Here is a 20,987-nt window from a genome sequence, read left to right on the forward strand (position 1 = left end):
GTTTTGCTGTTCCCCCCAGGTGTACGACGGCACCAACAGCTCTGCCCGGCTGCTGGGCACCTTCAGCCGCTCGGAGCTGCTGGGCACCAGCATCAACAGCACCTCCAGCTCCATGTGGCTGGAGTTCATCACCGACAGTGCCAACACCAGCAAAGGCTTCGAGCTGCAGTTCTCCAGTGAGTTACAATCCCCTGTGCGCTGGGAATTGTTGTGGTTTTATGGTTTTGTGTTGAGCGTGAGCAAAGCGTCCTTTCTGTGGTGCCCAAAGTGGAGTTGGAGTGTGGACAGCACAGAATCCCAGGATTAGAGCACAGAATCCCAGGGTTATTGGGGGTGGAAAAGCCCTCCAAGGCCATCATGTCAAAGCTGTCAAAGATCCCCACATTGGCACTGAGTGCCACCTCCAGGGCTGGGGATCCAAACCTCCCTGGGCAGTCCCGATCCCTGACCACCCTTTCCATGCAGAAATTCCTCCTGATGTCCAACCTGAGCCTCCCTTGCCACAGCTCAACCCATTTCCTCTTCTCCTCTCCCTGTTCCCCGGGATATGATCCAACCTTCCCTGTCGAGGCTGCAGCAATCCAAAAACTCAGATCAAAACTCCAACACTAATTAAAAACCCCTCTAATTTCCAACATGCCCCTTTTGGTTCCCAACAAATGATTGCAAGCAGAGAAGAGAGAAAGCACCACCATGGCTTGGTGTGAAACCCTCCTGGCAGTGCAATTCCAGCTGCCCTTCCTCCCTGCTGCAGGTTTCGAGCTCATCAAGTGCGAGGACCCCGGCGTCCCCCAGTTTGGGTACAAGGTGCACGACGAGGGACACTTTGCTGGCAGCTCAGTGTCCTTCAGCTGTGACCCTGGCTACACCCTGAGAGGCACCAGGGTGCTGGTGTGCCTGACTGGGGAGAGGAGAGCCTGGGACCAGCCCCTGCCGACCTGCGTGGGTGAGACATCTTCTTCTCCTTTCTCCTTTTCTCTCCTTCCCTCTCCTTCTCTCTCCTTCCTTCCCCTTCACCTTCTTCTCCTTCTCTTTTTTCTTCTTTCTCCTTCTCTTTCTTCTTTTTTCTCCTTCTCTTTCTTCTTCTTTCTCCTCTTTCTTCTTCTTTCTCCTCTTTCTTTTTCTTCCTTATTCTCTTTCTTCTTTCTCTTCTTCTTTCCTTTCTCTTCTTTCTTCTTCTCTTTCTCCTCTTTCTCCTCTTTCTCCTTCTCTTTCTCCTTCTTTTTTCTCTTCTTCTCTTTCACCTTTCCTTTCTCTTCTTCTCTTTCTCCTCTTTCTCCTCTTTCTCCTTCTTTTTCTTCTTTTTTCTCCTTCTCTTTCTCTTTCTCCTTCTCTCTCTTCTTCTTTCCTTTCTCTCTCCTTCTCTTTCTTTTTGTTTCTCCTTCTCCTTCTTTTTCCTTCTCCTCCTCCAGCACCTCCAGGGAGGGATTACCTTGGGTCCCCCTCCCTGAACACCCCCTCTCCCTGCTTTGCTGATCCACTGGCATTAACTCTGCTGTTAATTACTTCTGCACTAATTAAATCATGGTGAATGTGGTGAGGGTCCTCTGTGAGGCATCTCCTGCTCCTCCAAAACCTCCAGGAAATTATTTATTTGTGGATTCCCCAGCCTGACCACCCTTTGTCCTTGATTTGCTGACCCATTGACACAAATTCTGCTGTTAATTGCATCTGCACTAATTAAATTGTGTGTGGTAATGGTCTCTGAGATGGAGACAACTCCTGCTCCACCAGAACTTCCAGGAAGTGATTTCCTTGGATCTCACACCCTGACCACCCTTTATCCCAGCTTTGCTCATCCACTGACATTAACTCTTGAATTAATTGCATCTGCACTAATTAAGTTGTGGTGAGGATCCTCTGTGAGGCATCTCAGGATGGGGACACCTCCTGCTCCTCCAAAACCTCCAGGAAATGATTTCCTTGTGGATTCCCCACCCTGGCCACCCTTGATCCTGCTTTGCTGATCCATTGGCATTAACTCTGCTGTTAATTACCCATCTGCACTAATTAATGTGGTGGGGATCCTGTGCGAGGTGGGGAGCACTTGAAGCAGTTTTAACATGAAATACTCTGCCCTAAACACGTATTTGATGAGGGTTTTTTGCTTCCCTGAGCTTTTCCAGCCCTTGTCCTTTCTCTCTGGACGTGCTGAAGTGAGTGGCACCTCCTGACAGTGACATCAGTGTTTGTCCTGGCAGGTGACAGCTCAGAGCCAGGGTTATTTGAGAGCTGCCTGGCATCTGATCCCATCCCCAGACATTTCAATTCCCCTTTGCTGAGTCCTGACTTCCCTCTTCACCTGCTTGGAAAGTTCTGATTTGGGGTTTTGTGTGTTGAATGAATGGGGCCATTCCTTGGCTGGAATTTGAGCCTCATTTATTGATGTAGAAAGATAAATTTCTGTCATTTGTGCATTTTCTTAACCTTCACCCTGTTTGCTCTACATGTGTTGGGTATGAGGCCGTGTCTGAGCGTGTGGAAATTAAAAAGAAATGAAAGAAAACTCATAAGAAATGAAAATTACAGAATGTGAACGGATATGTTACGGAAATTATTCCAAATCCTCACGTTCTTTGCAGTTCATTTACAGTGACATTTACAAGTTCTTTGGTTTCTTATCCTTCATTTTCTGATGGATCCAAGCAGAGGAGCTGAGCTCCTTCACCCCCAGTGTGTGGAGCAGGGAAGCAGGTCCTGTCAGGCTCTGCCTTTCCTCCCTGGGGATTCAGGAAGGTGCAGGAAAGCTTTGCCAGAAATTCAGAATAATCCTGATAACCCAGCTGAAATCACCAATTCCCTTCATCTTTTAGAATCCCTGGAAAAAGCCAGGAATAATCTCTGTTTCAGGGTGAGATTGTTGCCATGCAGGAGCCACAGAGAGCTGTCAATCCTCTCCCTAACCCCATAAATATTTTTTTTTCCAGCTGAGTGTGGAGGGACAATCAGAGGAGAGGCCTCGGGCAGGATCCTTTCTCCAGGATACCCAACCCCCTACGACCACAACCTCAACTGCATCTGGAGCATCGAGGCAGAGCCTGGGTGCACCATTGGGTGAGCTGCTCCTGTGCTTTGGCTCCTTCCCCACCTGGGGCTGGTTTTCCCAGGCCAATAACTAAATTAAGCAAAGAGGGAGAAGCTCTGAGAGGGATAAGAGGGGAGGAGTCACTGGTTTGGTTCCAGAATCAGGGAATTAAGGCTGGGATTGAGGATTTATGGGATATTTCCCACCAGCCCAGGCTGCTCAGAGCCCCCAGTGCTGCTCTGTTTTGAGCCCTGTGTGTGACACCAGCCCAGGTCCTTCAGGGCTGCCCTGGGTGTTCTCACACATTCCAGGCTGGCCAAAGCCCACAGAAAACTGGAACATTTGGGCAAGCCAAGCTTTGACTGAGTGGTGGGATTTGAGGGGGAGAAATGCACCTTAAAAGTTCTAAATAATAATAATAACATTATTATTATTATTATTATTATTATTATTATTATTATTATTATTATTATTATTATTATTATTATTATTATTATTATTTCTATTATTTTTTCTACTATTTCTATTATTACTTCTATTATTATTATTATTACTACTATTACTATTATTAGTACTATTATTGTTGTTGTTTTGTTGTTGTTGTTGTTGTTATTTTTATTATTATTTTTATTTTATTTATTTATTTATTTATTTATTTATTTATTTATTATTCCTCTCCCAGCATCTCCCATCAGAGCTCCCAGTGCTTGTCAGCCATTCCTGGCTCATCCCAAGCCTGTGGCTGTTCCATCCTGAATCCCATTTTGCCCTCCCTGCTGCCTCAGCACCCATCACCTCTCCAGCACAGCCTGTCCCTGTGCTGCTTTTTCAGGATTTTTTTTTTTTTAGGATTTTTGCTGGAGACAGGTTTTGTGGCGTTTCCATTTTTATTTAATGCAGAAATTCCCTCCATTAGTGCTGCCCTTCAGAGTGGCTCAGTAATGGATGAGTTTGGGTGTGAACAGAGGAGAAGAATCACAGCCAAAGCAGCTGAATCCCTGCACAGGCAACTTCCACTGGAAATCTCTATTTTTATTCTCCTGAAACAGTTTTTATAGGGCAGAGTAGAGAGGCCCCTTTTCTCCCCCATCCAAAGGCTGCTCCAGCAACTTGTAATCCCTAAAAGCTCCCACATGAGCAGAGATTTGGGATCAACCACAGGCTGGGAAGGGGCCAGGAGTGGAAGGAAAAGGTTCCAGGAGGTATCAGAGGCACCCACACTTTCCCAGAGATCAGAGCTCCCTTTCCCTGCCCCTCCTGCAGCACAGAGATCTCACAGGAATCGAGAGAGCACGTTCCCAGCAACTTCATTTTTATGGTAATCCATTGGAAAAATAATCCTCTTCACGCATGGTACAGTTGTACAAAGCTCTCATTTATAACTTACATGGAAATTAATCACCAGAGCTTTTGGGATGAAGCTGTATCTGCACAGCACCAGGGGAAGGGCAGGGGGGTGAGACAGGGAGAAAAATGAGCCTGCAATTTGGAAATATGAAAGGGAAAGGGGCTGCTGGATGGATTTGGGGCATGGAGTGCCTTGGCTGGGCTGGGGGAGAGGGGGAAGGAGGAGGAAAAGGAGGAGGATGTGCTGGAAAATGGATGGAAATCCCTTTCCCAGCTGGGAGCAGGGAGCACAGAGACATGGCAGAGGTGGGCTGTGATCCCTGATCCCAGTGTTGCACAAATCCACTGCTGTTGATGATTCATCCCTCTTCCATGGGTATTGACAGGTTCCACTTCCCAGAGTTCCATCTAAAAAGAGGAGTGAGAAAATCCCCAGAGCTGGAAGGGACCCCAAGGACCATCCAGAGCAGCTCCTGGTCCTGCCCAGCCCCCCCAAAACCCCACCCTGTGCATCCCAAACCCTCCTGGAGCTCTGGGAATGTGACCAATCCCAGCATTTTGGGATATCCCACTTTCCAGGGACAGGGTTTGAGCAGATTCCAAGCTGGGGAAGCCTCTGTGGCTTTGGTGGCACCTCTGTGGCACAGCAGAGCCAAGCTGGAGTGGGCAGAGCTTGGATGGGGAATGTCAGCATGAAACACCTCAGGGTGGTCACTGAGGCTGTGGGAAAAGCTCCTCAAGGGTTGTTCACACCCTGGGCTCTCCTTTCTGCTCCTTGCTAAGCTGGCAGAACCTCCCCTCTCTCACACTAATATAAATATCAATATATTCTCCCCAATTTCTTATTTGCTTTTTATATATTTTTTAAAAAATTCTATTTATTTTAATTTTTTAGGTGCATTTCCATGCCTGTAATTGGGAAATAGGGATTGTCAGAGTGCAGGAATAAAACTCCTTTCCCTTCAGGGATAAAACTCCTTTCCCTTCAGGGATAAAACTCCTTTCCCCTCCATCACCTGCTGAAGCAGGGGCTCTGCCTGGTCTCCAGTGAGACTCAGGCTGAAGGAAAGGCTGAGCTGTGCCTGTGGAATAGATGGAATTGCTCAGAGAACTCCAGATCTGATCCCCCAACATCTTCCATGGATCACCTGCCCCGAGGTCTTCTCCCCCTGGCACAGCCTGAAGTTGTTTTTTCTCAAATAAATGGGGGTGGTTTAGGCAGCCCAGGGTGTCCCCCCACCCCAGCTCACCCTCTGGCAGCCTCTCCCTGATCCCAAGGTCTGCAGGGATGAGTTTTTTCCAGCATTTCTGGCTCACTGGGCCCAGTTAAGGCTGGGAACAAAGGTAATCACACCGAGGCAGCCGTGGAGAACAGCTCTGCACCATCCATCCTGATTTGCCTCAAGCCTGGCTTTATTTCACTTTGCTCAAGGTCTCTGCTTGAGAGATTTATGATTCAGCTCTTTTGGTTTCTCCCAGTTTCTCTGGGCATCATTTTGTTGCTGAGGATTTTGCAGTGGGGCTTTTTTTTTTTTTTTTTTTTCCTCCCCCTATTTTTTTTATGGCTCTCCCTGATTTATTTATGTTTGCCCCAGATAAATGGGAAAGCAGCCAAGTGAAAGCTTCCCTGTTTGCTTCTGTGGGCTGGCAGGGATTTCAGCACAGCACCTGATGGGTTTATTTTTTGCAGGTTTTTTTTCCATTTCTAGGTTTCTGTTCCCGTTTCACACTGGGGTTGAGTTGCCCGTGGTTGGCCTGATTTTGTTGTGTCAGAGGGAAAATGGGGCAGTGACAAACAGGGACAGGGAAATTCCTCCTCTCCAGGTGGGATTTGAGTGCAGGAGTGGAAGGGATCAGCTGCTGCTCCATCCCCAGGGAATGGTCACATTCCCGAGGCTGCCAGAGCTCCAGGAGGGCTTGGACAACAACCTCAGGGCCAAGGTGAGGTTGTGTCCTGGTTTAGAGGACAGATGTCTGCTAAGAAAGGCAGAAATGGAGAATGTAAACCCCCTCCCTCCAAATTATTATCATTCTGAAATTAAGGGGCTCTCAGGCAAAGATAAGGGAATTAGGAATAACAGTTCTTCACTAGGAAAATTAAAATAGAAATGCAGTATTACACAGAACAATCCCAAACCCTGCCAGAGTCAGAATCCAAGCTGACACCCGTCAGTCAGTCAGGGTGTTGGCACAGTCCCATTCAATGGTGGCTGCATCCTCCTGCAGGGGCAGATGTGGTTCAGCTGGAGCAGTGCTCCTGGAGAAGGTGCAGTTTCCTCTGAAGCTCCAGGGATGATGTGCAAAGGTCTGGTTTTACTCTGGAATCCAGTGGGAAGAAGGTTCCTTGGTGTCCCAAATCTCAGTTTTTATCTGGGTAGGAAATGTTTGGCTCCTCCCCTGGCTGGAGCATCTCCCAGTGGGATGATGGAATTTTATCAGTCATGCCCTGGGACTCACTGGCCATGAACAGGAGATATCTCCTGGAGGGAGGATGGGCTGTGGGAAGATAAAGATGATTGCCCAGCTGGTTTAAAGATGGCCCATGAGCAGAGGATATCTCCATGGAGATCAGGGTCACTGCCCCAGCTGGGTTAACAGATGGGGACAGAATCCACATTTCTGGTCACATCCTGTATTGCAACCCAAGACAGTGGGATTTGGGGATGTCTGCAGTGCCTGGAATTGGATTTGATGATCCCTGTGGGTCCATTCCCTCTCAGGACATTCCATGACTCAGAACTGCAGCCTTCAGCTGGTGACTCCCCCAGTGCCACCATAGCCAGGGCAGGGTCTGGTTCTTGGGTGGTTCTTCTGATCTGGGAAGATCCCAAAGCTCTTGGAAAAGCCTCAAGTGGAATTTCCTCATCTCCTGCAGCTTCCCCTGAGGAATTCCCTGTGGAAGTGCCTTGACTGATACCTTGAGCCCTCTCCAGGACAGGCCAGCTCTGAAATCCAGAGGGAGAGAATGAAATCTGCCTTCAGAGCATCAAAATAAACCCCTCAGTGTCAGCTCATTGTCACCTCCTTAACTCCTGTTTTCCCTCCCTTCCCTTCCTGCTGTGGATTTTGAGGCTCTGCCTCCTGCTGCCTCATTTTCTCTCTATTCTCTGCTGAAGTCCCTGTTTGCTGATCTAAACCCCATTCTGCAACATCCAGATCTTTCTAAAATAAATCCAAATCCTGGAGGTGCTGCAATCCCGCATCAGGATTGGGCACAAACCACATTCCAGGTGTGAATTCCAGATGGGACAACACATTCCACGTGGGCCTGGCTGCCTGAACTGGGCACAAACCACAGTGCAGGTTCTGAATTCCGGGTGTTTTCTGCCCACAGGCTGCATTTCATGGTTTTCCACACGGAGGAGTTCCACGATGTGCTGCGGATCTGGGACGGGCCGGTGGAGAACGGGATCCTGCTGAGGGAGATGAGCGGCTCGGGGCTGCCTGGGGACATCCACAGCACCTTCAGCTCCCTCATCCTGCAGTTCAACACCGACTTCTTCACCAGCAAGCAGGGATTTGCCATCCAGTTCTCAGGTGGGATGCGCGGGGATGCCTCGAAAACACGGGCAAACACAGAGGGAAACCTGAAACAAACCCAGAGAGAAACCTGAACCAAACCCAGAGAGAAACCCTAAACAAACCCAGAGGGAAACCTGAAACAAACCCAGAGGGAAACCCAACCAAACCCAGAGGGAAACCCTAAACAAACCCAGAGAGAAAATCCAACCAAACCCAGAGAGAAACCCTAAACAAACCCAGAGGGAAACCCCAAACAAACCCAGAGAGAAAATCCAACAAAACCCAGAGAAAAACCCCAAACAAACCCAGAGAGAAAATCCAACCAAACCCAGAGAGAAAATCCAACCAAACCTAGAGAGAAAATCCAACCAAGCCCAGAGAGAAACCCTAAACAAACCCAGAGAGAAAATCCAACCAAACCTAGAGAACCCAGAGAGAAAATCCAACCAAACCTAGAGAGAAAATCCAACCAAGCCCAGAGAGAAACCCTAAACAAACCCAGAGAGAAAATCCAACTAAACCCAGAGAGAAAATCCAACCAAACCCAGAGAGAAACCCCAAATAAACCCAGAGAGAAAACCTAAACAAATCCAGAGAGAAAATCCAACCAAACCTAGAGAGAAAATCCAACCAAACCCTAAACAAACCCAGAGGGAAAATCCAACCAAACTCAGAGGGAAACCCCAAACAAACCCAGAGAGAAACCCTAAACAAATTCTGACTAAACCCAGAACAAAAATCCAACCAAACCCAGAGGGAAATCCCAATCAAACCCAGAGAGAAATCCCAATCAAACCCAGAGGGAAATCCCAACCAAACCCAGAGAGAAACCCCGACCAAACCCAGAACAAAAATCCAACAAAACCCAGAGGGAAAATCCAAGCATACCCTGAGAAAAACCCCAAGGAAACCTAGAGGGAAACCCCAAGGAAACCCAGAGAGAAATCCCAACCAATCCTAGAACAAAAATCCAAGCAAACCCAGTTTTGCTGGTCAGAAATTCCAGGTGTATCCACAGAATGTGCAGGTGATGCTGCAGTGGCCACTTAGTCACTTTCATAATAAATAAACAGAAAATTAACTCTAATCACTTATTTACCACTTAATCCCATCTACTCATTATGTAATTTATTACAAATATTGCTTGCAGTGTTGCTGAGAAGATAAAAAATTCACAAAAGCCAAAGCTGGTTGATACTTATGAAACTAAAATGCAGCTTTCATGGGCTACAGCCACTGAAATGAGCATGATCCTGTAAAAAAAATGAACTGCACATCCTGGGAGCTGGGACCCCCTCATTTCCTGGGCAGCACAAACATCAGCCTGCAGGAAATCATTATTTTACAGCTTTACATTTTGCACAGTTTCTCTTCCCTGAGCTCCATCCTGTGAGGATCATTTGCTGAGCAGTTAGGGGTTTGAAATTAGGATTGTGAGAGTAATTATTTTCATTGCTTCCTGACCCTTCACTTCTCAGTTCTGGTTGCTCCCTTTGAAGGATCTGTTTGTTTCGTGGCTGGGTTTGAATTGGAAAATCAAAACTTGCTTTAAAAACATCGACTTGGTGAATACACAGATTCCTTTGATTTTGTGTCTCCCAACCCTTTTTGGGTGCAGACTAAAATTAGGGAGAAATCTCATCTCTTTTGTCCTAGCAGTGAATTCTGTGCCCTCAGAGTGAGGAACCTGGCAGAGCAGAAAAACCTGGAATACACAAGAAGAAATTCCAACAATTTTCCACCCCCAGACCCCTCAGATTCACCCTGGCAGCTTCCCCCAGGTGTCCTGAAAGCCAAATCTGTTTAAACTCCCCCAAATTGGGTTCCTTGGGGTGCAGGGCACAAAAATCTCCATGGGCTGCAGGGCTGTCCCTGTCTGAGGGTCCTGGCTGCTCTCACCTCAGCCCCAGCCCTGCAAACACATTCATTTCAATTATTTAATATTTAATTATTAAGTATGTTCCAGTATTTACAGAGGGTTCCAGGTTTGTGCAGTTGTTTTGGAGTGATAACAAACAGGGAGTGGTTGGGTGAGTGATGATGTGACTTCCCCTGGACTGAGACACATTGAAACATCTTCCCAAGTTGTTTGTATTTTGGATTTTTTTCCCCATAACTTTCTGTCCAGATTGCATTGCTTGGCTGGGGGAACAAGCCAGCAATTTGTGGAAAAATTCTGCTGGATTTCAGAGCTTTGGGATGACCCAGACAGAGGCAGAGCTTTGTTTCACCCAGCACAGCAGAGCCATCCTGGTTTTTTTTGTTTTTTTTTTTTTACCAGATTTGTGTCTCATCCAGCCTGAGCTGTTAACTTCCTTATCTCCAGCTGCACAGAAAGAGAGGGATTTCCTCTGGCTCTTTCAAGAGCAGCTTTCTCTAAACTGCCTGGGTGTAACAGACTCTCATCAACTTAGCAGGAAATAAGCTCCTGATCTGGAGCTGGGCTTTACTGACTGCTCCTGCTCAAAGCCTTTGTTCAGCAGGTGTGACTAAGCAGCCAGACCTGAGCTCAGACCTGTCCACTTTGGGATCTTGGGAGCTTTAATGAGGTGGATAAGCTCACAAAACTCCTATTACTCCAGGATTTTCCCTGCTGGTAAATCCTTGTGGTGTTGGCAGACCTTGAGCTCAGGCAGCAGCAAAGCTTTGCCTGTCCCCAGCTCAGGGGACATCTCAGACCTCAAAGAGAGGCAGCAACAAGTCTGGAAGGGAAACAAACACGTTTCTGAAAGGTCAGGCTTGATGCTTCACAGATCTTGAGGCTGAATTTCTCTGCCACTCATGGGAAAGGGTGAGGTGCTGGTGGCTGGGTTGATTTTGCAGCATGTGCCTGGCACAGAACTCTCCAAAAACGCCGTGGAAGATCAGTGGGTGTCTGGCTGACGAAGCAAAGAGCCATGTGCACAGTTCTGCATCAAAGCTGCTCCCTGGGTGCTGCTCTTGAACTTGCTGGTCCCCAGAGCCTTTCCCAGCTGGAGTGGCAGATGCTCAGAGCAAAGGGAAAGGCACTTTCTGTGCGTGGGGGAATTCTGTGGGATGCTGAGGGAGGAGGGGTGGGGAGCAAGGCACAGCCTGGGTATGGACAGAGAGAGGAGAGGCAGTGCTGCAGGTGTTAAATCAACATCAATATTCAAAATGTGCCTTCAATTCCCTTCAGTTTCCACGGCCACGTCCTGCAACGACCCAGGAATCCCCCAGAACGGGAGCCGGAGCGGGGACAGCAAGGAGGCCGGGGACTCCATCACCTTCCAGTGCAACCCCGGCTATGCCCTGCAAGGGGAGGCACAGATCACCTGTGTGCAGGTGGAGAACAGGTTCTTCTGGCAGCCAGACCCGCCCACCTGCACAGGTACGGGCACGGGCTGGGACCTGGGAGCAGGGACACGGGGCTGGGATATGGGATCAGGGACACAGATCTGGGATATGGGATCAGGGACACAGGGCTGGGACCTGGGATCAGGGACACGGGGCTGGGATATGGGATCAGGGACACGGGGCTGGGATATGGGTACAGGGACACGGGGACACAGGGCTGGGACCTGGGATCAGGGACACGGGACTGGGACCTGGGCACAGGAACACGGATCTGGGATATGGGATCAGGGACACAGGGCTGGGACCTGGGATCAGGGACACAGGACTGGGATCTGGGCACAGGGACACAGGACTGGGATCTGGGCACAGGAACACGGATCTGGGATATGGGATCAGGGACACGGGACTGGGATCTGGGTACAGGGACACAGATCTGGGATATGGGATCAGGGACACAGGGCTGGGACCTGGGATCAGGGACACGGGACTGGGATCTGGGTACAGGGACACAGATCTGGGCACAGGGACACAGGGCTGGGACCTGGGTACAGGGACACGGGGACACAGGGCTGGGATCTGGGCACAGGAACACAGATCTGGGATATGGGATCAGGGACACAGGGCTGGGATCTGGGCACAGGGACAGAGACAGGGCTGAGATCTGGGCACAGGGACACAGATCTGGGATATGGGATCAGGGACACGGGGACATAGGGCTGGGATATGGGATCTGGGCACAGGGACACAGGGCTGGGATCTGGGATATGGGATCAGGGACACAGGGCTGGGGTCTGAGCACAGGGACAGAGATCTGGGATCTGGGCACAGGGACAAATCTGGGATATGGGCACAGGGACACAGGGCTGGGATCTGGGCACAGGGACACAAATCTGGGATATGGGCACAGGGACACAGGATTGGGATCTGGGCACAGGGACACAAATCTGGGATCTGGGCACAGGGACACAAATCTGGGATATGGGCACAGGGACATGGATCTGGGGTCTGAATCCATGGGCACAGATCCATGTTCTGAGCACGTAGACAGAGATCCCTGTCCTGAATCCATGGACACAGATCTGTGATCTGAATCCATGGACATGGATCCATGTTCTGAGCACGCAGACACAGATCCCTGTTCTGAATCCATGGGCACAGATCCATGATCTGGGCACAGGGACACGAATCTGTGATCTGAGCACACAGACACAGATCCCTGTCCTGAATCCATGGACATGGATCCCTGATCTGGGCACATGGACACAAATTTGCGATCTGAATCCATGGGCACAGATCTGTGATCTGAACCCATGGACACAGATCCATGTCCTGAGCCCTGTTGTAAAATTTCACCCCACACGTCTTTAAAAATTAAGAATTTTTTTTTTTTTAAATATCCTTCAGGTGTCCAGAGCTGTGATAGAGAAATTGCTGATTTTCTAATACTTCAAATTATATTTAAAGTTTATTTTCCAGCAAATTCTAATATGAGGTGACAAAGGATTTGGAGGACTAATCAATGAAATATCAGTAGCTGGGGGAGAGGCAGCCTGGTTGGAGCTAAACTGGGAACACTCATTGTTAAATCTGGGGCTGATTTGGGGTATTTAGCATTTCAAATGCGTTTTCCCCTCTCTGTGGCACAACTGCCAGGAGGTTTGGGCCATTTGAAGTTTGCATCCCTCCCAATCCCAGGCAGCATGGCTGGGTCCAGCTCCTGCTTCAAATCCTTTGGGGACTCTGGGTGGGATTTTCAAAGGAATCCGAGGGTGTTGAACATTTGTCTCCCTCAGGCTTTTCAAACACGAGTCCTTAGATTTTAATTTCTGCAGAGTTTTCCCCTGATGTTACAGTCTGGGAGGGGAAAGCACCCTTGGGGTTAAAGCTAGGGTGAATGGGCTCAGGAGGGATGCTGGTGTGTTCTTCCAAGGCATTTTTGGGGGATTTTCAGCCAAATTTTCCATGTCTGTGCTGTGATTTGCTGGTGTGTCCCAGGGGGATAAAAAGTTCTCCATGCCTGAGTTTGGACTTGGTTGAAGAAGTTGCTTTAAAGCTTTGGAGAAGGGTCTCTAAACTATTCAGATATTTCCAGACCAGCCCCACTGGGTTTTTATTGATATTTTTCTCATCAAAGCCCACAGGACAATCCCATGTGCTCATTCCTTCATGGAAAATCCTTCCAAGATTTACCCCATCACTTCTGTCCCACTCCATAAGTCAGACCCGCCACAAGCTGTTCTCTCCTTGCCCTCATCCCATCCCAAATGTAGAGGGATTTATGTCTCTTCCAAAGTATTTTTGGGAGGCCATCACCCAAATTTTCCTTATTTGTGCTGTGATTTCCTGGTGTGTCCCAGAATGATAACATTTCTCCATTTTTGGACTTGGAGAAAGGTCTCTGATTTCTACTCTGACAATTTTAGACCAGCCCCACTGGGTTTTACCTGATATTTTTCTTTATATTTTTCTTGATCAAAGCCCACAGGGCAATCCCACGTGCTTGTTCCTTCATGGAAAATCCTTCCAAGGTTTATCCCATAATTTCTGTCCCATCCCAGCTCATTTCCCCCTCTGTAGCTGCTGTCAGACTCCCTACAAGCTGTGCTCTCCTTGCCCTCATCCCATCCCAAATGTAGAGGGATTTATGTCTCTTCCAAGGTATTTTTGGGAGGCCATCACCCAAATTTTTGTATTTGTGATGTGATTTCTTGGTGTGTCCCAGAATAACATTCCTCCATTCTGGGATTTGGAGAAAGGTCTCTAATCCCTACTCTGACAATTTTAGACCAGCCCCACTGGGTTCTACCTGATATTTTTTCTTTATCAAAGCCCACAGGACAATCCCACGTGCTTGTTCCTTCATGGAAAATATTTCCAAGATTTATCCCATCATTTCTGTCCCATCCCAGCTCATTTCCCCCTCTGTAGCTGCTGCCAGACCCACTTCCTTTCACCCCATCCCGAATGTGTGATCTGGGGAATCTCAAAGCATCAGCAAGGATCCCTCAGAAAAAAAAACTGACAGGAAAAATATCAGTCATGTTTTGCCACAGTGGGAAACACGAGCAGGCACTTTGAGCCTTAAAAAAGGAATAATTGATTTTTCAATCAGCTTGGCATTTAATGTGCTGGGAAGTGGAGTAAACACGACCGAGCCCGTTTAGGCCCAGACGTGTTTTCACCTCGTTACAAGTGAACAGGCCTTGACAGGGAGCTCCATAAAAACAGCAGAAGAGTGAAGATCTCCCTCTCTCTCCTCCTGGCTCCTCACTAAAGATTTTAGGAAGGTTGTGGTGGCATCCAGAGCTCAGTTTGTGGCGTGGAATGACAGAGCCACCACAACCTCGTGAGCCTCAGGGTCGCTTCCCACTAAAACACCTGAGGATTCTGTGCTGTTTGATCCCCCATGTCTATCACATCTCCCTTTTTTTTTTTCCATCCCTGCTTCCCATTTGCTGCTTTTGAATCTCTGTGCTCCTGATCTACCAAAATAAAATTATTGGTCTAATACTGATACCCACCTGTGATGGGCAAAAGACTCTCTAGCATTTTAAAGTTACAAAGTGTGTGTTTATTCAGTGCTGGGCAGCAGCTCTAACACACACTGCAAAATCACAGGTGATCACAGACTCTGTTTATGGACAAAAGCTTCAAACAAATACATATTCACAATTACAGCCCCTCCCATTCCTCGCTTCCTATGGTAATTAGCTTGAATGGCTATTAACCATGTGTGATTGACTTCTTAAATTAAGTCTGGGGTCGTTTTTGTGGGGAGGGGTCTTAAAAGGAGGAAGTAAGGCAAATCATCCTCACCCTGAACTCTCAACCTTTTCTATCAATGACAGCACAAATTGCTTTTGGGGCAGCTCCAGTTTTCCATAGAATAAGTTGCTGGTTGCAATTGTTCCAGTTTTCCTCTGGAATCCAGTGGAAAAGGCTGTTTTAGTGTTTCAAATCTCAGTTTTTATCTGGGTAGGAAATGTTTGGCTCCTCCCCTGGCTGGAGCATCTCCCAGTGGGATGATGGAATTTTATCAGTCATGCCCTGGGACTCACTGGCCATTAACAGGAGATATCTCCTGGAGGGAGGATGGGCTGTGGGAAGATAAAGATGATTGCCCAGCTGGTTTAAAGATGGCCCATGAGCAGAGGATATCTCCATGGAGATCAGGGTCACTGCCCCAGCTGGGTTAACAGATGGGGACAGAATCCACATTTCTGGCCACATCCTGCATTGCAACCCAATCAAATCCTAATTTTTCTAAGATTTTCACTCCAAATCTCACCTTGGCTGTTCTTCCTGCAGCTCCCTGTGGTGGGATCCTGACAGGCCCAGCTGGGGTGATCCTGTCCCCGCAGTACCCGGAGCCGTATCCCCCGGGGAAGGAGTGTGACTGGAAGCTGACAGTGTCCCCTGACTATGTCATTGCCCTGGTGTTCAACGTGTGAGTACCTGTTGCAGTGTGTTCTGTGTTCTGTTATTGCCCAAGTTAATGGTTCAGTCCAAAATTACACCCTCCCACCACCTTGTCAGTCTGAATTCCCTGTCAGTTCTGCTTTGTGCCAGCCCCTGCTTGGAATTCCCCTTTGGAAATCCCCTAAACTCCAGGTTCCATTAGTCCATGTGACCCAGTTTCCCTCCCCACCTCCCTCACTGAACAATGCCTTTGTGAACCCTACCCTTTACCCCTCCCCAGAATTTCTCCAATTTGCTAATAAGTTGTACCTTCCCCTTAAACCTCCCCCATATTTAAGCTGTTGTACCTTTACCATTTTTTAATTTTGCTCCCTGAATTCGCCAGAGTAATAAATCCTTTTTATCCGATGCAAAAGCCCTCCCCCTCCTTCTTGTCTGCTTTGAACACAGTCTGTCAGCCAAAAAGGCCTTGGAGCCATAGTTTGAGCCACATCTAATCCTCCTTTTCCCGAGGTGTGACCCACTCTGGGTCACAGAGTGGCAAAGTGAGTGCAGCTCTGGCCAGTGTGTCAGCTACCCACGGGTTTGGTGCCACGACCCTGGGACACAGAGCAGGGAGGGGTGGTCTGGGTGTGGATGGCCTGAGCTCTGGGAAAGAACCAACCCAAAGCTGGAGGAGCTGTGCAATGCTCATGGATAATCTGTTCCCAGATTTTTTTTATTGGGGAGAAATCCTCATATTGCAGCTGCAGCTCCTCTTGGACACACAGAACCTGATCTGAGTGTGGATGGCCTGAGCTCTGGGAAAGAACCAACCCAAAGCTGGTGGAGCTGTCCCATTCCCCTGGATAATCTGTTCCCAGATTGGTTTTTTTTTGTTTTTTTTTTTTTGTTTTGTTTTGTTTTGTTTTGTTTTGTTTTGTTTTGTTTTTGTTTTTTTTTGTGGGGACATCCTGGTATTGCAGCTGCAGCTCCTCTTGGATACACAGAACCTGGTCTGGGTGTGGATGTCCTAAGCTCTGGGAAAGGACCAACCCAAAGCTGGTGGAGCTGTCCCATGCTCCTGGATCATCTGTTCCCAGATTTTTATTTTTTTTTTTTTTTTAAGGGGAGATCCTCGTATTGCAGCTGCAGCTCCTCTTGGACACACAGAACCTGATCTGGTTCAGCCCAGCAATCCCTGCAGCAGCTCTGGCTCAGGCTCTGTCTCCTGACTCCATCCCCACTCCTGGAATTCCCCCCATTCCTCCTTCCAGGGGGAATTCTGGTGTTTTGCCACCCCCAAAGCAGAGGATGGAGAAAAGAGGGGAAGGAGTCCCTCTCACCCAAAGCAGTGGGAGGAGAGAGGGAGGTGAAGAGGAATGGAGAGAAACAGGAAAGTGGTGCTCAGTTTTGGAGGATGGGGGCAGGAATGTCCTGTGCCTGGCAGGATTTTGGAGCAGCAGCAGCTGGCAGGAATGTCCTGCTTGGCAGAATTTTGGAGCAGGGCAATCCCTACCCTGGGCTTCCACATCCACATCCCAGGAGTTCTCCAGGGACGTGTCCCTCCTCCAAACCCTCCTTCTTTTGCTTTTGCAGCTTCAGCCTGGAGCCTGGCTATGATTTCCTGCACATTTATGATGGGCCTGACTCCCTGAGCCCCCTGATTGGGAGTTTTTATGGCTCCCAGCTCCCGGAGAGGATCGAGAGCAGCAGCAACAACCTTTTCCTGGCGTTCCGCAGCGACGCCTCCGTCAGCAACGCCGGCTTTGTCATCGAGTACACAGGTGAGGCTGAGCACACCCTGAGCTCATCCCCAGATCATTCCACCTCTTTGGAACACGTGGGAGAGGCTCTAGATCCTGTGGGAAATCAATCCTGGTGTTTTTCCACCCACAAAGAGGAGGGAGGGAGGGATTCCCTCTCGCCCAAAGCAGTGGGAGGTGAAGAGGAATGGAGAGAAACATGGAAAGTGGTGCTCAAAGTGTCCAAAATTTGTGCATCAAGACCTCACTGAGGCCAGGAGAACACAGGATTTCAGGATTTAAAGGTTGAGGATACAAATGTGTGATGGGCAGTGGGGCTTGACCAGTCTGTGGCTCTGGGAAAAAATAAAATTCCCATATTTCTATATCCCATTCACCTGGAACACCTGGGCGGCTGCTGTGGACAGGAAACCATGGGATCATCTGATTTTTCATGCAGAGAAGCAAAAACAAGACCTGTGGGCTCTATAGTTTCCTGTTTCTCCTTCCACACCTTCCCCAAAATCTGAGAGACCCTGATTTAATGCTTAAGCACACTTGAATTGTTCCCAGAGCCACTGCTCTCAGAAAAGCCCTTGTCTTTAATGAGCAATTTCCAAATGACAAAAGAGCAGGATTAATCAAAGCCTCTAATTATATTGCAGGCAGGAAAAAAAAAATAAGAGAAGGGAAAAAAACACCAAATAAAAAAGAAGCTGTTAGAAGAAGGAAAGAAATATCTAAGTCCTGACAGCTCTGTAGTGTTCTCTGGAATTTTTATAAGGAAATGGGATTTTAGATGCTGCAGGGCAGAGAATTTTTCACTCTCTAAGTGCCAGGAGGGTGGAGCAAAGTGGGGTTTGACCTCTGCTCCCAGGGAAGAGGGACAGAAGGAGAGGGACCAGCCTCAAGGTGTGCCAGGGGAGGCTCAGGTTGGACATCAGCAGGAATTTCTGCATGGAAAGGGTGGCCAGGCCTTGGAAGGGGTGGAATCCCCATCCCTGGAGGCGACCAAGGACGTGGCACAAGGAATAAATAAAAGAATCCCAGACTGGTTTGGGTTGGAAAACCCAAAAACCCATCCAGCTCCATGGGCAGGGACACCTTCCACTATCCCAGGTTGCTCCAGGTTCCATCCTTGGCCTTGGACACTCCCAGGGATGGGGAATCCACAATTTCTCTGTGCCAGGGCCTCCCCATCTCAAATATGGTTTGTCCTCGTGGCACTCGGTGCTCTGGGCTGGTGACAGTGCAGGGGTGGGTCACAGCTTGGACTCAATGATCCTGAAGGGATTTTCCAGCCTCAGCAATCCTGGGATTGTGTGAAATGATTGGATTTTGGGAATGGGAGCCTCCTGGAGGGTCTGGAACAGCCAGAATCCAAACCCAAAATCTGTGCCAGTCCTTTTGAAAATCCCACCAACTCCCAGCCTAAAAAAATACTCCCGTTTCACTGATGAAACCAGCAGAGGGGCTGTGTCAGAGGAGTGACAGTCCTGGGGGTGCTTTCCCTGCAGAGAACCCCCGGGAGTCCTGCTTCGACCCGGGCTCCATCAAGAACGGCACCAGGGTGGGCACGGACCTGAAGCTGGGCTCCACCATCACCTTCTACTGCGACGGGGGCTACGACATCCAGGGGGGCCCCACCCTCACCTGTGTGATGGGAGGGGACGGGAAACCCACCTGGAACAAGCCTCGCCCCACCTGTACAGGTAAATCCCGCGGGGATGGGTGTGCCCGCGGGAAATTGGGTGTTGATTTGGAGGGTGCCCCCTGGGTTTTAACAGGGATTGTTTGTCATCATTTATCAGGGTTTTGACAGCTCTTCTTTTAACAGGAAGAGCTGATTTCTGGGAGTTTTTTTTTTTTTTGAGTTTTGTTTGGTAGATGGGAAGTGGACACGGCTGGACAGTGTCTGGCACAGGGCAGGAGTCAGGAATCCACTTAAACCCTGACTAAACGTGATCCTTGCTAATCCAAACCCCCAGTCTTGGGCGTTCCTGAGCAGGGGAAGAGCTCAGTGACAAAACAAGGGCGTTTTTAGGGTTTCTGTTTGGTTATTTTGTTTGCTTTTCTGACTTGCTGGTTTGCAGTCAGACTTGAGCTGAGGAGGGAATCAAGAGGCAGCTGGTGGGGGAATGGAATGAAATCCCTAATTTGGGAAGGGTCTGGCAGGGAAAACTGAGGAAAGGTGGGAAAAGGAGCTCATCCTGAGCTGTGGAAGGGGAACAGTGCAAATCCCACATTAATGGCGTGGTTTGATAATTCCACATGGAGCCAGCACAAACTGGGGGTGGGATAAACTTGATTTTTCCCGTGAGAACTTTCAGGGAGCAGCACCTGGAGCAGGGAATGGTGGCTGGGGACATTTCCAGGCTCCAGGGATGCTCCACGATCCTTTCCCTTGCAGCTCCCTGTGGAGGGCAGTACACAGGCTCAGATGGAGTGGTCCTGTCCCCAAATTATCCCCAAAACTACACCAGTGGCCAGGTGTGCCTGTACTCCATCGTCGTGCCCAAGGACTACGGTACCATGCTTGGAATTTTTGTGGGATTCTCTTCTTGCAGCTCTTATTTGCTGGGTTTTTAATGATAATTTTTATAAGTGCATCCAGAACTGGAGATGAGGCAGATGGCAGAGTAGCAATGGTGCTGTTGGGAGTTTTTTGTGCTGGAGTCAGAGAAGATTCTGGATTTGTCCAGGTTTTGTCCAAAGCTCAACCCAACAGGAGCCAATTACAGATAATTAACAATCATTGTCCCTCAGTGGAATTCTGCACCTCGTGTTCTGTAGGCAGGGAAAGGGGATGAGTCACAGAGAATTCCCAGTGGGCTGGGAATCAGTGGGAAGATGTGTCAGTGAACCTGGGGGAGGCTGGTGCTGCATCTGGAGTTTGGGGATAAATAAATCTTTCCAGGCTGTCACTCAGGCCTTGTGCCTGCCTGGAATAAAGGCAGCTGGAACACAGGACAAAGGTTGTGCTGGGAAAATAAATCCCAGTTGGGAATGCTGGGAATGCTGGGGGGGGTCCTGGGCAGGGCCAGGGGTTGGGCTTGAGGGTCCTTGGGGTCTGTATGAGCTCAGGGGGTTCTGTGAGTGCATGGGAGGGCCTTGGCTGCATGGCCTGGCTGTGTGGGGGGGTGGGGACAGCAGGGGGACAGCAGGGGGACAGCAGTGGGATGATAGTGGGGACAGCAGTGGGACAGCAGTGGGATGATAGTGGGGACAGCAGTAGGATGGCAGTGGGGTCATCAATGGGGACAGCAACGGGGTGGCAGGGGGATGGGAGTGGGGACAGCAGGGGGATGACATGAGGATGGCAATGGGGACAGCACTGGAACAGCAGTGGAATGACATGGGGACAGCGCCAGGATGGAGTGGGGACAGCAGTGGGGATGACAGTGTGATGGTGCTCTGGACAGCAGTGTGGTGACACTGGGCACAGCAGTGAGGTGACACTGGGAGCAGCAGTGGGATGACAATGGGAACACCAGTGTGGTGACAGCAATGAGGTGACACTGGGGACAGCAGGGGCCAATCCCAGCCCTGTCCCTGTCCCCATCCCTGTCCCTGTCCCCATCCCTGTCCCTGTCTCCATCTCTGTCCCTGTCCCTGTCCCCATCTGTGTCCCCATC

The 20,987-nt window shown here is 49.1% G+C and overlaps 1 protein-coding gene across 1 annotated transcript in view; it reads left to right on the plus strand.

The window, feature by feature from the left end:
- Positions 1–20,987, plus strand: part of CSMD2 (CUB and Sushi multiple domains 2) — a 288,748-nt gene that overhangs the window by 199,894 nt on the left and 67,867 nt on the right. The window contains exons 23-31 of the mRNA XM_056509388.1: positions 20–176; positions 755–946; positions 2,928–3,054; positions 7,707–7,909; positions 11,052–11,243; positions 15,518–15,656; positions 17,207–17,394; positions 18,870–19,064; positions 19,763–19,879. Coding sequence (XP_056365363.1) covers positions 20–176; positions 755–946; positions 2,928–3,054; positions 7,707–7,909; positions 11,052–11,243; positions 15,518–15,656; positions 17,207–17,394; positions 18,870–19,064; positions 19,763–19,879 — 1,510 coding nt within the window. The remainder of the gene's footprint in view (positions 1–19; positions 177–754; positions 947–2,927; positions 3,055–7,706; positions 7,910–11,051; positions 11,244–15,517; positions 15,657–17,206; positions 17,395–18,869; positions 19,065–19,762; positions 19,880–20,987) is intronic.

This window comes from Oenanthe melanoleuca, chromosome 23 (assembly GCF_029582105.1).
Source record: "Oenanthe melanoleuca isolate GR-GAL-2019-014 chromosome 23, OMel1.0, whole genome shotgun sequence".
Lineage (NCBI taxonomy): Eukaryota > Metazoa > Chordata > Aves > Passeriformes > Muscicapidae > Oenanthe > Oenanthe melanoleuca.